Source organism: Pseudophryne corroboree, chromosome 6, assembly GCF_028390025.1.
Source record: "Pseudophryne corroboree isolate aPseCor3 chromosome 6, aPseCor3.hap2, whole genome shotgun sequence".
Lineage (NCBI taxonomy): Eukaryota > Metazoa > Chordata > Amphibia > Anura > Myobatrachidae > Pseudophryne > Pseudophryne corroboree.
In genome coordinates this window covers 188,427,430-188,439,565 of record NC_086449.1, presented here as the reverse complement: position 1 = coordinate 188,439,565, position 12,136 = coordinate 188,427,430, and the positions used below count along the sequence as shown (strand labels likewise).

Below are 12,136 nucleotides of genomic sequence, written 5' to 3'. Positions count from 1 at the left end.
AAATGCTGCAACAATTTATTAAAGTGGAAAATCCCTTTAATCCTAGTTATAGACTAAATGAAAGAAATCACATACAGCACATTCATTTATCAGTCAGAGTGACATCTTTAGTGTAATACTCACTGGGATGATTTTTCTTGATCCACTCCACACAGTCCTGAGCAACCTTCTTCGGCTTCTTTGGCAAAACTTCATATTTGAGATTGACCCTGTTGAAACTCATTGAAAATCTGTAATAAAAAAAATGAAATCAGAAACAGAGGTACAACCAGCTAATTTATTCAAAGAAGAAAACAAGAGGTAGCCCACAAATATAGAGAACACAAATCTTAAGAGACTTCTGGGAACACAGCTACATTTATTGGTGGAAAAGATATGTGCCAATAGTGTAGATGAGAACGGTTAAGTGCGTATATCCATCCCGAAGAAGATGTTCTGAAAAATTTAAGGTGCTTGTGTGGGTTTTCGCTGGACGCCCTAGTTTCATCCCACAATCCAAAACTATAATGGCAGGCTAACTGGCTCCTCAAAAAAGATAAACCCTAGTACGTATGAGTGTGTACACGTGATTGAGAGAAATAATAAAAAAAAAAAAAATACATCTTCCTCCACCAGATTATGTAAACCAATGACCCCAATACCTATTAGTTGTTTAAGAAAAACACCCCCCCCCCCCCAAAAAAAAAAAAAAACCTCTACATTAATCTCTACTTTCAAATCTGCACATTTTTTTAAAAAAAGTCTGATTTTATCGTAAGCATTTACATCTGAGGCTTGGTCATCTTTAGCTGGTTCAGAATGTCTTTCTGTACACGTGGATTCGCAGTTGCAGTGAGAGCCATCATTGGAACAGAAGGAAATTTTTGACGCAACATGTTCAGCCTCTTGTAGTCTGGCCGGAAATCATGACCCCACTGTGTTAGAAGATAAAAACACATCTTGAAATGCACAAAAACACATAAAGTAGCCCTGTCAACCAACAAGTAGCATAGGTATCGATAATCTGGAGTGGAGTGAACTAGTATTGGTATAGGCATATCAATCGGTTATATCACTGAGACACAGCTCGGCTAACATTCGGCAGGTACAGTTTTTATTGAATTACTTGGCTAAAGTCTCCAAAATATTTGTTTAAACACACACATTTAATGCCTCCACTGCACTTGGTTGACTGGTCCACTTGAATTACAGCTCTGTGGTTTAATATAAGGGCAGGAAGACTTACCTGGCTTACACAGTGAGCCTCGTCAATGACAAATCTTGCCAACAGCTTACGCTCGTACAGATTTTCCATTGTGGTGATAACCCTGGCACTCGCACATACCTTAAGTACAACACAAATAAAGCTATTAGAATTTAAAATAGGATTTTAATTACCTACCGGTAAATCCTTTTCTCGTAGTCCATACGGGATGTTGGCTAGTACGATGGGGTATAGACGGGGTCCAAAGGAGCAGGTGCACTTTAAATTTCTTCACTGGGTGTGCTGGCTCCTCCCCTCTATGCCCCCTCCCACAGGCAGTTATAGGTAAAACAGTGCCCGAAGGAGAAAGGACATGAGGGGTGAGATTTAATACCAGCACACCATGAACCTAGAACAACCAGCAAAGACTGGTAACAATAACAGCAACAGCTGAACAGGTAACCACATAACCGAGAACCTTCAGAAAAGTCAACACAATGAGGTGGGCGCCCAGTATCCCTTATGGACTACGAGAAAAGGATTTACCGGTAGGAAATTAAAATCCTATTTTCTCTAGCATCCATAAGGGATATTGGGGAGATCTAGTACAATGGGGTATAGACGGGGTCCAAAGAAGCCGGTGCACTTTAAATTTCTCCACTGGGTGTGCTGGCTCCTCCCCTCTATGCCTCTTCCCAGAGGCAGTTATAGGTAAAACAGTGCCCGAAGGAGAAAGGACATATATGAAAGAAGGAACATGATAACAAAGAGTGGTGAGATTTAATACCAGCACACCACGAACATAGAACAACCAGCAAAGGCTGGTAACAATAACAACAACAGCTAAACAGGTAACTACAGAACAAGAACCTGTAGAAAAGTCAACGCACTGCGGGGGGCGCCCAATATCCCTTATGGACGAAGAGAAAAGGATTTACCGGTAGGTATTAAAATCCTATTTTCTCTAGCATCCATAAGGGATATTGGGGAGAACTAGTACGATGGGGATGTTCAAAAGCATTCAGAACGGGCGGGAACGTGCGGAGACTTCTGAAGCACCGCCTGCCCAAACTGGGTATCCTCTTGGGCCAGGGTATCAAATTTGTAGAATTTCACAAAGGTGTTCTTCCCCGACCAGGTAGCAGCTCGGCATAGTTGCAGGGCCGAGACTCCACGGGCAGTCGCCCAGGAAGAGCCCACTGATCTTGGAGAATGGGCCTTTAGAGACTTAGGAACAGGTAAGGCTGCCGACACATAGGCCTGCTGGATAGTAAGCCTAATCTAACGAGCAATAGACTGCTTTGTAGCAGGACAACCCTTCTCTGCGCATCATAGAGCAAGAACAAAGAATCCGTCTTTCTGACCCGAGCTGTGCGCCTGACATAGATCTTCAAAGCACGCACAACATCCAAAGTCTCCGGAGGAGCAGAAGCGTCAGAACAGGACGGGACCACAGAAGGTCAGAACTTCTGGCAATGCTGCCAATTTCTTCTGGAAGAAAATGGAGAGGGCTGAAATCTGGACCTTAATAGAACCCAGATGTAAGCCCTTATCCACAACAGCCTGCAGGAAACGTCCCAAAAGAAATTCAGCAGGCGGATACATGCGTTCCTCGCACCAAGAGACATTATCGCCTCCAGATATGATGATAATGTTTTGACATCACAGGTTTCCTGGCCTGAACCATGGTTGCAACAACCTACTTGGAAAGGCCTTTGAGAGCTAGGATGTTCCTTCCGCTCAACCTCCATGCCGTCAAACGAAGACGCCGTAAGTCCGGGTATACGAATGGTCCTGGTTGAAGAAGATCTCTTATTAGTGGTAGAGGCCAGGGGTCTTGGACGGACATGTCCAGTAGATCAGCGTACCACGCCCTCCGGGGCAAGTAGAATTGCCTGGACACCTTGATTCCTGATCCGCTTTAGCCCTTGTGGGAGCAATGGGATCGGAGGAAACAGGTAAAGCAGCTGGTATGGCCAAGGCGACGACAACACGTACACTACCCTCGCCTGAGGGTCCCTGGTCCGCGCGCAATACCAGGGAAGTTTCTTGTTAAGAAGAGAATCCATCCACCAGTGGAAAAAAGAAGCCATTTACCAGCCATCTATTTGTGGGCAACCCCACCGGTCAATGATCTGCTGGAACACCAGATGGTGGAGCCCCCACTCCCCCGGGTGGAGATCGTGACGACTGAGGAAGTCCGCCTCCCAGTTGTCCACACCTGGAATGAAGATTGCCGACATGGCTCTTACATTTCTTTACGTCCAGAGAAGTATCTTTGACACCTCTCGCACGCAGGCTCTGCTTCTTTCCCTCCTTGCCGATTGATGTATGCCACTGCCGTGGTGTTGTCCGACTGCACCTGGATTGCGAGATCTTTGAGCAGAGGAGAGGCTTGAAGAAGAGCATTGTAGATCGCCCGAAGTTCCAGAATGTTGATTGGAAGGAGGCTTTCGTGGGCTGACCACCTGCCCTGGAACTGCGCCCCTTGGGTGACAGCTCCCCATCCTCTCAGACTCGCATCCGTATAGAGGAGGGTCCAATCTTGATTACCGAAACTCCTGCCCTCCAGGAGATTGGAGGACTGTAGCCACCACAGGAAATTCTGGCCTGAGGTGACAGCCGAATCATCCGGTGCATCTGCAGATGTGATCCGGACCACTTGCTCAGGAGATTTAACTGAAACATTCTGGCATTGAACCTCCCATATTGGATCGCCTCGTAGGAGGCGACCATCTTTGCCAACAATCTTATGCAAAGATGGATGGACACTCGAGAAGGTAGGAGCACCATGCGGACCATTTCCTGAAGTGTTTTTGCTTTTTTCCACTGGTAGAAACACCTTCTGGGCCACAGTATCCAGCAACATCCCCAGGAACAGGAGCTTCTGAGTGGGCTCCAGGTGGGACTTTTATAAGTTGAGGATCCATCCGTGGTCCGACAGAAGATGTATGGTGTGGTCGATATGGAGCAACAAAAGTTCTCTGGACTTTGCCTTTATCAGAAGATCGTCCAGGTAAGGGACCACATTGACCCCCTGGACCTGGAGCTGTAACATCATCTCCGCCATCACCTTTGTGAATACCATCGGGGCTGTAGACAGACCGAAGAGTAGGGCCTGGAACTGGAAGTAATTGTCCAGCAGGGAAAATCATAGGTACGCCTGATGAGGCGGCCAAATCGGAATATGGAGGTAGGCGTCCTTGATATCCAAGGAGACCATAAATTCCCGGTCTTCCAGACCCGCAATCTCTGCTCGCAGGGATTCCATTTTGAACTTGAACACCCTCAAAAACGGATTCAAAGACTTAAGATTCAAAATGGGCATTACCGAACCATCCGGTTTCGGTACCACAAATAGGTTTGAGTACTGGAACAATGACGTGGGACTGGACCAACTTTTGGATAGCCAGTTGCAACGTAACTTGCATATCCTCCAAAGCTGGTAAGTTTGATTTGACATATCGTTGGGGGAAAGGGGAGGAAGTGGGGTACTGTCAAACTCCTGCTTGTAGCCTCGAGAAACGAGCTCTCTGACCCAGGCATTCTGGCAGGAATTCTTCCCAGACGCGGCTGAAGTTACGCAGTCGAGCTCCCACCTCGAGATCCCCTCGGGGTGGGTGGGCACAGTCATCCTGAGGCCTTAGTGGAAGCAGAACCGGTGCTTGCAGGTTTTCTGGACTTACCTCTGGTTCCTCTAACCGCATTGGAGGCATCTCTGTCCTTCGAGCGAAATCTGCGTGACCGAAAGGACTGGACAGACGGCCCCGGATAAGAGCTTCTTGCCGGGCGGGCCCCAGCGGGGAGAAACGTGGAATTTCCAGCCGTAGCCTTTGAAATCCAGGTATCCAACTAAACACCAAATAGCCATTCCTCAGAAAAGGGGAGAGACTCCACACTAGGTTTGGATTCTGCGTTGGCAATCCACTGACGCAACCACAAGGCCCTGCGTGCAGACACCGCCATGGCCGACGTCCTAGCATTAATATTCCCCATCTCCTTGTGGGAATCCCAGAGGACCCGCGTAGTGTCCTGAATGTGCTTCAATAGGGTGACCATAGTAACTAAGGGCATATCCCCCAAGAGACCCCCCCTGAATCAGAAAGGCCCAAGAATGAATAGCATGGGTCATCCAGCAACCCGCAATAACCGGTCTTTGTAAAAGGCCGGCAGCAGTGTATATAGACTTTAGAGTAGTTTCTATCTTCCGATCCCCAGGGTCCTTCATGGAAAAGGAACCCGGGGTAGGTAGCACCGTCTTCTTAGACAGGCGAGAGACTGAGACATCCACCCCAGGGGGATCCTAACAAAATTTTCTACCTTCAGGAGGAAATGGGAATGTGCGCAAAAACTTTTTGGACACTTGGAATTTTTTGTTTGGATTTTTCCAGGCCTGTTTGAATAAGTCCTCTAACTCTGAAGAATCAGGGAAAGGGCTTATTTTGCACAAAGAAAAATGACTGCTGTGATGCAGCGCCCTCTAGGGAAAGCTTTAACACCTCCCTTATAACCAAAATGAGGGGTTCAATATTCTGAGCAGAATCAGGATCCCCACTAACAGCATCCGGGTCATCCCCATCATCCGGTATATCATCATCTGTATCAGACAGCAGTGCAGGTAGACCACGCTTCTGGGGACCTGCATGGGAGAGGGGGGCTGTGCATCAGCCCTAGCAGCTAAATCTGCGACAGCTTGTTGCAGTAGCTGAGTTTTTTGCACATTTGCAGTGAGTTGAGATGACATACCAAACATCAAGGTTTAAGAGACCCTAACCAGTGGGGCTCTGTACCCTCTCCCCCAACCTCTTCACTAAGTTGGGACTATTGACTACATTGCTTACAGGAGACAGTCATTAGATAATCTGGTGTGACAGATACTGCATAGTTTGTGCTTACCCATATTTCACAGTAAACACAACAACATACACACAGACAGTAATAATGCAAGCCTGCCCAACTGTATGTGAGAGGAGACACAGAGAAGAGAGGACCTCAGCACACGCTGAGCTGCACAGCCCCAGTGCGGCTGTCAGCTCTGTAATTCACAGAAAACACTATCAAATACAGTCCTAATTAGACACAGGACAGTGTACACAAGCGGCTTTCCCCCTTTTGTTACACCCTGTACCAGTTTCCAGCGTGTCTGTGAGGCAAGAAGCGCTGAATGTGTGCTGCTGATGGCTTCTGTAAGCAGAGGAAGGCGCCAAAAACGCCCCGGTCCCGCTCTGAGGAAGCTCCACCACCCCTAATGGCGCCGGAGCTAAGCATATTATTTATACTGGTAAAGTCTCCAAACAGTCTAAAACCTCACAGAAGTGCTCGGTTCTGCATTTTTGTGCCAGTTTACACACGGAGGATCTTAGCAGGACCCCCAGGGAGGGTCCCGTACACCACACCGGTGGTCTGCCGCACTTTGAAACCAGGGACCCCGGTGTGTACTCACCACCGATGTCACCTTCAGGCAGCGTTAGGGGTGTGCAGGGTGCTGCGACAGCCAAGGCGCAGTACCCCAACTGAACAAACAGTCCCTCAGGACTCTACCTGTCGCAGTGTGTATAGGAGGTTCTACCTGGTGCAATGTGTATTAGGTGCACTACTGTGTGGTGTAATGTGAATTGCCACTATTATGTGGCCACACCCCTTCCCCACGAAACAACGCCCCTACATTTTTGCCACGCGCCTTAGGCGCGCACGGTCCATGCTTTTACCTATAGGAATGGGAGCACCAAGCATTATAGTATGTACCTAATTTTGTCCTTCTAACTTAAAAATGTGCCCTCCCCGTGATCAGCACCCTGCCCTAAAAAATCCTAGAGTGCACACTAGATAATGATCGTCTAACAGTGCAAACCTGAGATATGCCTGATGTGGCGACCAAATGGGAATGTGGAGTTACGCATCTTTGATGTCCAGGAACACCAGGAACTCCCCCTCTGTCAGTCCTGAGATGACAGCTCTCAGAGACTCCATTTTGAATTTGAACTCCCTGAGATAAGGGTTCAAAGATTTTAAGTTCAGAATTGGCCGTACCGAACCATCCGGCTTCGGTACCACGAAAAGGTTCGAATAATAACCCTTGTTCCACTGATGAGGTGGAACTGGAACAATGACCTCAGACACTATCAATTTTCGGATAGCTTCCAGAAGAATTGTTCCGTCTGCCGGCAGAGCTGGCAAGCCTGATTTGAAGAAACAGTGAGGTGGGAGAGTTTGAAACTCCAGTTGGTACCCCCTGGACACTATATCCTGTACCCAAGGGTCCAGGCCAGACGACATCCAGACGTGGTTGAAATGCCGGAGTCTTGCTCCCACCTGACCTTCCTCCAGGCTGTGCTGTCCGCCGTCATGCGGAGGACTTTGAGGTACCAGAAGCAGGCTTCTGGTCTTGGGAACCTGCGGGAGCAGGCTTTTTTCCTTTAGCACGACCACCTCTGAAGAAGGTGTGAGAAGGTTTGTTCTTTCTAGGCCTCACGGGCCGAAAGGACAGTGACGTGGCTGGTGTAAAAGGCTTCTTCGTAGCCGGAGCAGCTGACGGGAGAAAAGGAGACTTACCCGCGGTTGCGTGGCAATCCACGCATCCAGCGCCTCCCCAAAGAGAGCCTGTCCTGCATAGGGTAGGCCCTCCACACTTTTCCTGGATTCCGCGTCCGCAGACCATTGGCGCAGCCAGAGACCCCTGCGAGCCGAGACGGACATGGAGGAGATCCCCGCAGCCATGGAACCCAGGTCCTTCATGGAATCTACCAGGAACCCTGCAGAATCTTGAATATTACGTAAAAATAAATCAACGTCACCTTTATCCATCGTAGTCAAGTCCTCCTGCAGAGTGATTGACCACCTGGCTATTGCTTTAGAAATCCATGCACAGGCAATAGTAGGCCGCAGTATAGCCCCTGAGGCCGTGGTATATGGATTTGAGCGTAGCATCCACCTTGCAATCTGCAGAGTCCTTCAACGCAGTAGATCCCGGGACCGGTAAAACCACCTGTTTTGACAGCCTGGAGACAGAGGCATCAACTATCGGTGGAGACTCCCACTTCTTTCTATCTTCCTCTAGGAAGGGAGAAGCAACCAAGACCCTCTTAGGGATCTGGAATTTTTTCTCCGGATTTTCCCAGGCTTTTTCAAAGATAGCATTTAATTCTTTAGATGCTGGGAAGGGGAGAGTGGCCTTTTCACTGTCCGTGAAAAAGGCCTCCTCAACCTGCTCAGGGGTTTTGTCACAAATGGGCAACACATCCCGTACGGCTTCAATCATCAACTGCACCCCCTTTGCAAGTGATGCCGTCTCCCTCGACACATCCCCGTCACCGTCTGCAGTGTCAGAATCGGTGTCCGTGTCAACCTGCATAATCTTGGCAAGTGCACGTTTGTGAGAATGTACCACAGGGGACCCTGAGGGAGCAGTATCAGACCATACAACCATAGAGGATTCCAGTACCTGAGTGGAATGCTCAGTTCTAGCAACCTTTCAGAAATCTGAGAAATAGTCCCCCTAAGAGAGGCTAACCACTCCGGTTCTCTAGCTGGGATCTGCGCTACAACAGTGCAATCCCGATTACATGGGATGGGATCTTCCTGAGAAGATAAATCCTCTGCAGCATATGAAACAGAGTCTCTAGACATGTTTGCTAATACACACCAATCACCCCACATACATACAGGGTACTGGGCAGACAGAGTTTCGCCCCCCAAGAATGGTAGAGAGACACAGAGATTGGAGCCAACCCACACACAGCGCTATTACAGGTATAGGGAGACCCTAAACCAGCGCTGACTGTGTCCCTTAATAGGTGACACAACCTTTACACAGCCTCCCCTCCCTTCTACAACCCCCTGGTACCGTACAGATAGCTGGAGTTGCACTGGAGGGACTGATCTTCCACTTGCATCCAACTGCAGGCAGGAAAATGGCACTGAAACGCTGCTGGGTCCGCACTGAGGAGAAGCTCCGCTCCTTTAATGGCGCTGTCTTCCCGCTCTTCAAGATTATACTGGCCTGAGGATTTTAGGTGCTGGCTGAGATCCGCAGACCCCGACTGGCTGAATTGGTCAGTGTAGGGTCAGGCGCTGGCTCAGGGCGCCCCTCACAGCGCCGCACTAAAGTACAGCTGAGCCGTCCGGGAGCTCAGTTAATACTGCGCTCCTACCCTGAAGCCGCCATCTTCACACCGACCCCCCGCTTGTTAGGGGGGACTGTGACTCACTCGCCACACCTCAGCTCTGCAAGGGGGTGGCGGCCGGCTGCAGTGGTGAGCGTTCCCCTATGGCCGGGAGAGATCGATCCCCTCTGGAGCTCAATGTCCAGTCAGCGGAGACAGTGGCTCGGACACTGCCCCCCCCCCTCCTCGCTGCAGGCAGGCTGTTGCCAACAAAAAACAAACTAAAAAATAACTACTAGAAAAGCTCTGTTGAGCTCCCCTAGCTGTGACCGGCTCCTCCGGGCACATTTTCTAAACTGAGTCTGGTAGGAGGGGCATAGAGGGAGGAGCCAGCCCACACTATTAAGCTCTTAAAGTGCCAATGGCTCCTGGTGGACTCGTCTATACCCCATGGTACTAATATGGACCCCAGCATCCTCTAGGACGTAAGAGAAACATAAATGAGAGGACATCCACTTTAAATGTAGTGAGTCTTTCCACCTTAAGCACAACATTAACTCAATTATTTTCTATCCCGGTAATCTCAGAAACTTTTAGAATTATGTAATACTAGCCTTTCACAGCAGTCTGAAAAAAAAAAAACAGTAACCCTGAAGAAAATATGTTGGAGGATTACACTTTCTTGCACTTGTCTATAGCTAAATAACCCCTTACTTTACTACCAAATGCTTGTATTACAGGTACAAAGGCATTACCTTCTCCGGCGTGACATACAGAAGCTTTATAATCGGATCCTTTTTGGAAAGCTGCAAGTAAATACTGGATGCTTCTGAATCCGTCTTATCCCCTGTGAGAGCAGTGGCAGGAATCTAGAAAACAGAACACTTATTTTCATATAAATGAGAGCTAACAGACCCATCATGCAAATCCATAGTTCCAGAGTCGAAAAGGGGAGGTACTTTGTAAATGAAGTTTAATAACATCTGTGTTTGTAACATATAACATAAAATAAGTGTTATTAGCGGTCATGATTTCTCTGAAAACAATTTCATTGTTAATTATGGGGAAAATACTCTGAATACAATGGTATACATAGCTTTAATTGAAAAATCAGGGAAAATTCCATTGAGGTATGTATCATTAAAAGTTATTAGTAAATACTAAGCAACTATTCGTACATATTTCTAGAAAGATGATAATTTGGGCCTTACTTTCTCAAAATATGTTACAGCAGGTCTGGCCAACCTGTGGTTCTCCAGCTGTTGTGAAACTACACATCCCAGCACACCTTGCCACAGTTCTAGCATTCCCAAATAGCAAGACTGTGTCAGGTCATGCAGGGACTTGTAGTTTTACAACAGCTGGGGAGCAACAGGTTGGCCAGGCCTCTGTTAGAGGTTTAATTTTATTTGACAAATCAGGCCATATGGTAGCCCTAATTCCTATAAATGAATTGTGCAGAGATATGAGGTTTTCTCTGCAGAACAGGCCTAAATCTGGCAATATTGCTTTTATGAGCATTTATAAAATAATAAGTCATGTCAATAAACTGGATATATTACACTATTAAAATTACTGTATTATGCACAAGATATATGACTCCTTGTATGGTTCTTCTGGCCACACAAATTCCCCAAGTTAAGAAAGGGTTAGAAGAGGGATGGATAACGTACGGCCTGCAAGGCCACATAGTCCAGCCTGTTAAATGCAGACCTATAGCTGAGAGTGCTGCTAGTAGTGTTCAAAATGAACTACATCCAAAAGTCTCCAACTATGCAGTGATTTCAGGGGCCAGTGCCAAGCCTGAGCAGCAGAAAAGAGAGCGGAAAGAGCTGGAGCTGGTTAGAGTAGTGCAAATAACACTGGAGTTGGAGAGAAAAGAGTGGGTAGTGTATTAGAGGGCGAGCTGTGAAGGTGGACAATCATTGCTAGAGAGTGGGACACAGAAACATTGGAGGAGAAGACACAGTAGAACCAGAGAGAAGTAACTTTGTTAAGATAGCAGTGACAATGAGAATAGCAGGTGCTACCTGAAATAATTGCCCATCCCTGGACTTTTTCCCTTTAAAGCTGGTAACAGCCATAAAAGTAGTATAGTCTAGACATGGCATCATAAATTCATTAATATTTACATTAGATAAATACAAAATAAAAATACAGGGTGGGAGTTCCTGTAGTTACACACAGACTAAAGAAAGAACAATTCTTACATCCAGAGAAGTTAGCTTCTGAACCTGGTCAACTATCAAGGAACGGAGGGGAGAGATTACGATAGTAACGCCAGGAGACAGGCAACCAGGAAGCTGGTAACACAAACTCTTCCCTCCACCTGTAAAGACATGTGACGACATCAGCCTGAAACGGTCAGAACTAACTAAATGCTGCACAAACTTTCAATACCTTCACATAATTGCATAGCTGCATTTAAGCACAAAACCCCAGAGATAAGATAATGTTTTTTTAAACAAGTTCTAATGAGATTTATTTAATTATTCCACTCATTCAACTTGATTTACTTTCCAAGGAAGAGAGAAATTCTCAAGGACAATTTGATTTGGTATAAGAAAATAAGAGGTGGCTTGACTGGAATAGGATTTTTGTACTTGCATTAAAGGCTTTTCTCTGAAACCACTGGGGAACTCAATCTCACGGATATAGAGACCCAGCAAGGAGTTTAGCACTTAAAATAAAATATGTACTATTTGATATTCCACCCACTTATATAATTCTTTTTCTAGACAAGCCTCACAAGATAGAACAGACAGGAATGAAAACCAAGAGAAAACGTCTCCATTTGGCTGAATAAACTCTTATAGGAGAAATAAAGTGTAAAGAACAAGAGCACAGTGCC

The 12,136-nt window shown here is 47.0% G+C and overlaps 1 protein-coding gene across 3 annotated transcripts in view; it reads right to left on the bottom strand.

Annotated features, from left to right (window-relative positions):
• Positions 1-12,136, bottom strand: part of BLM (BLM RecQ like helicase) — a 188,562-nt gene that overhangs the window by 72,415 nt on the left and 104,011 nt on the right. For all 3 annotated transcript variants that reach the window (XM_063925479.1, XM_063925478.1, XM_063925480.1), the window contains exons 9-13: positions 11,496-11,614; positions 10,041-10,154; positions 1,226-1,324; positions 766-914; positions 124-230 (exon numbers count right to left, since the gene is read on the bottom strand). In XM_063925479.1, coding sequence (XP_063781549.1) covers positions 124-230; positions 766-914; positions 1,226-1,324; positions 10,041-10,154; positions 11,496-11,614 — 588 coding nt within the window. The remainder of the gene's footprint in view (positions 1-123; positions 231-765; positions 915-1,225; positions 1,325-10,040; positions 10,155-11,495; positions 11,615-12,136) is intronic.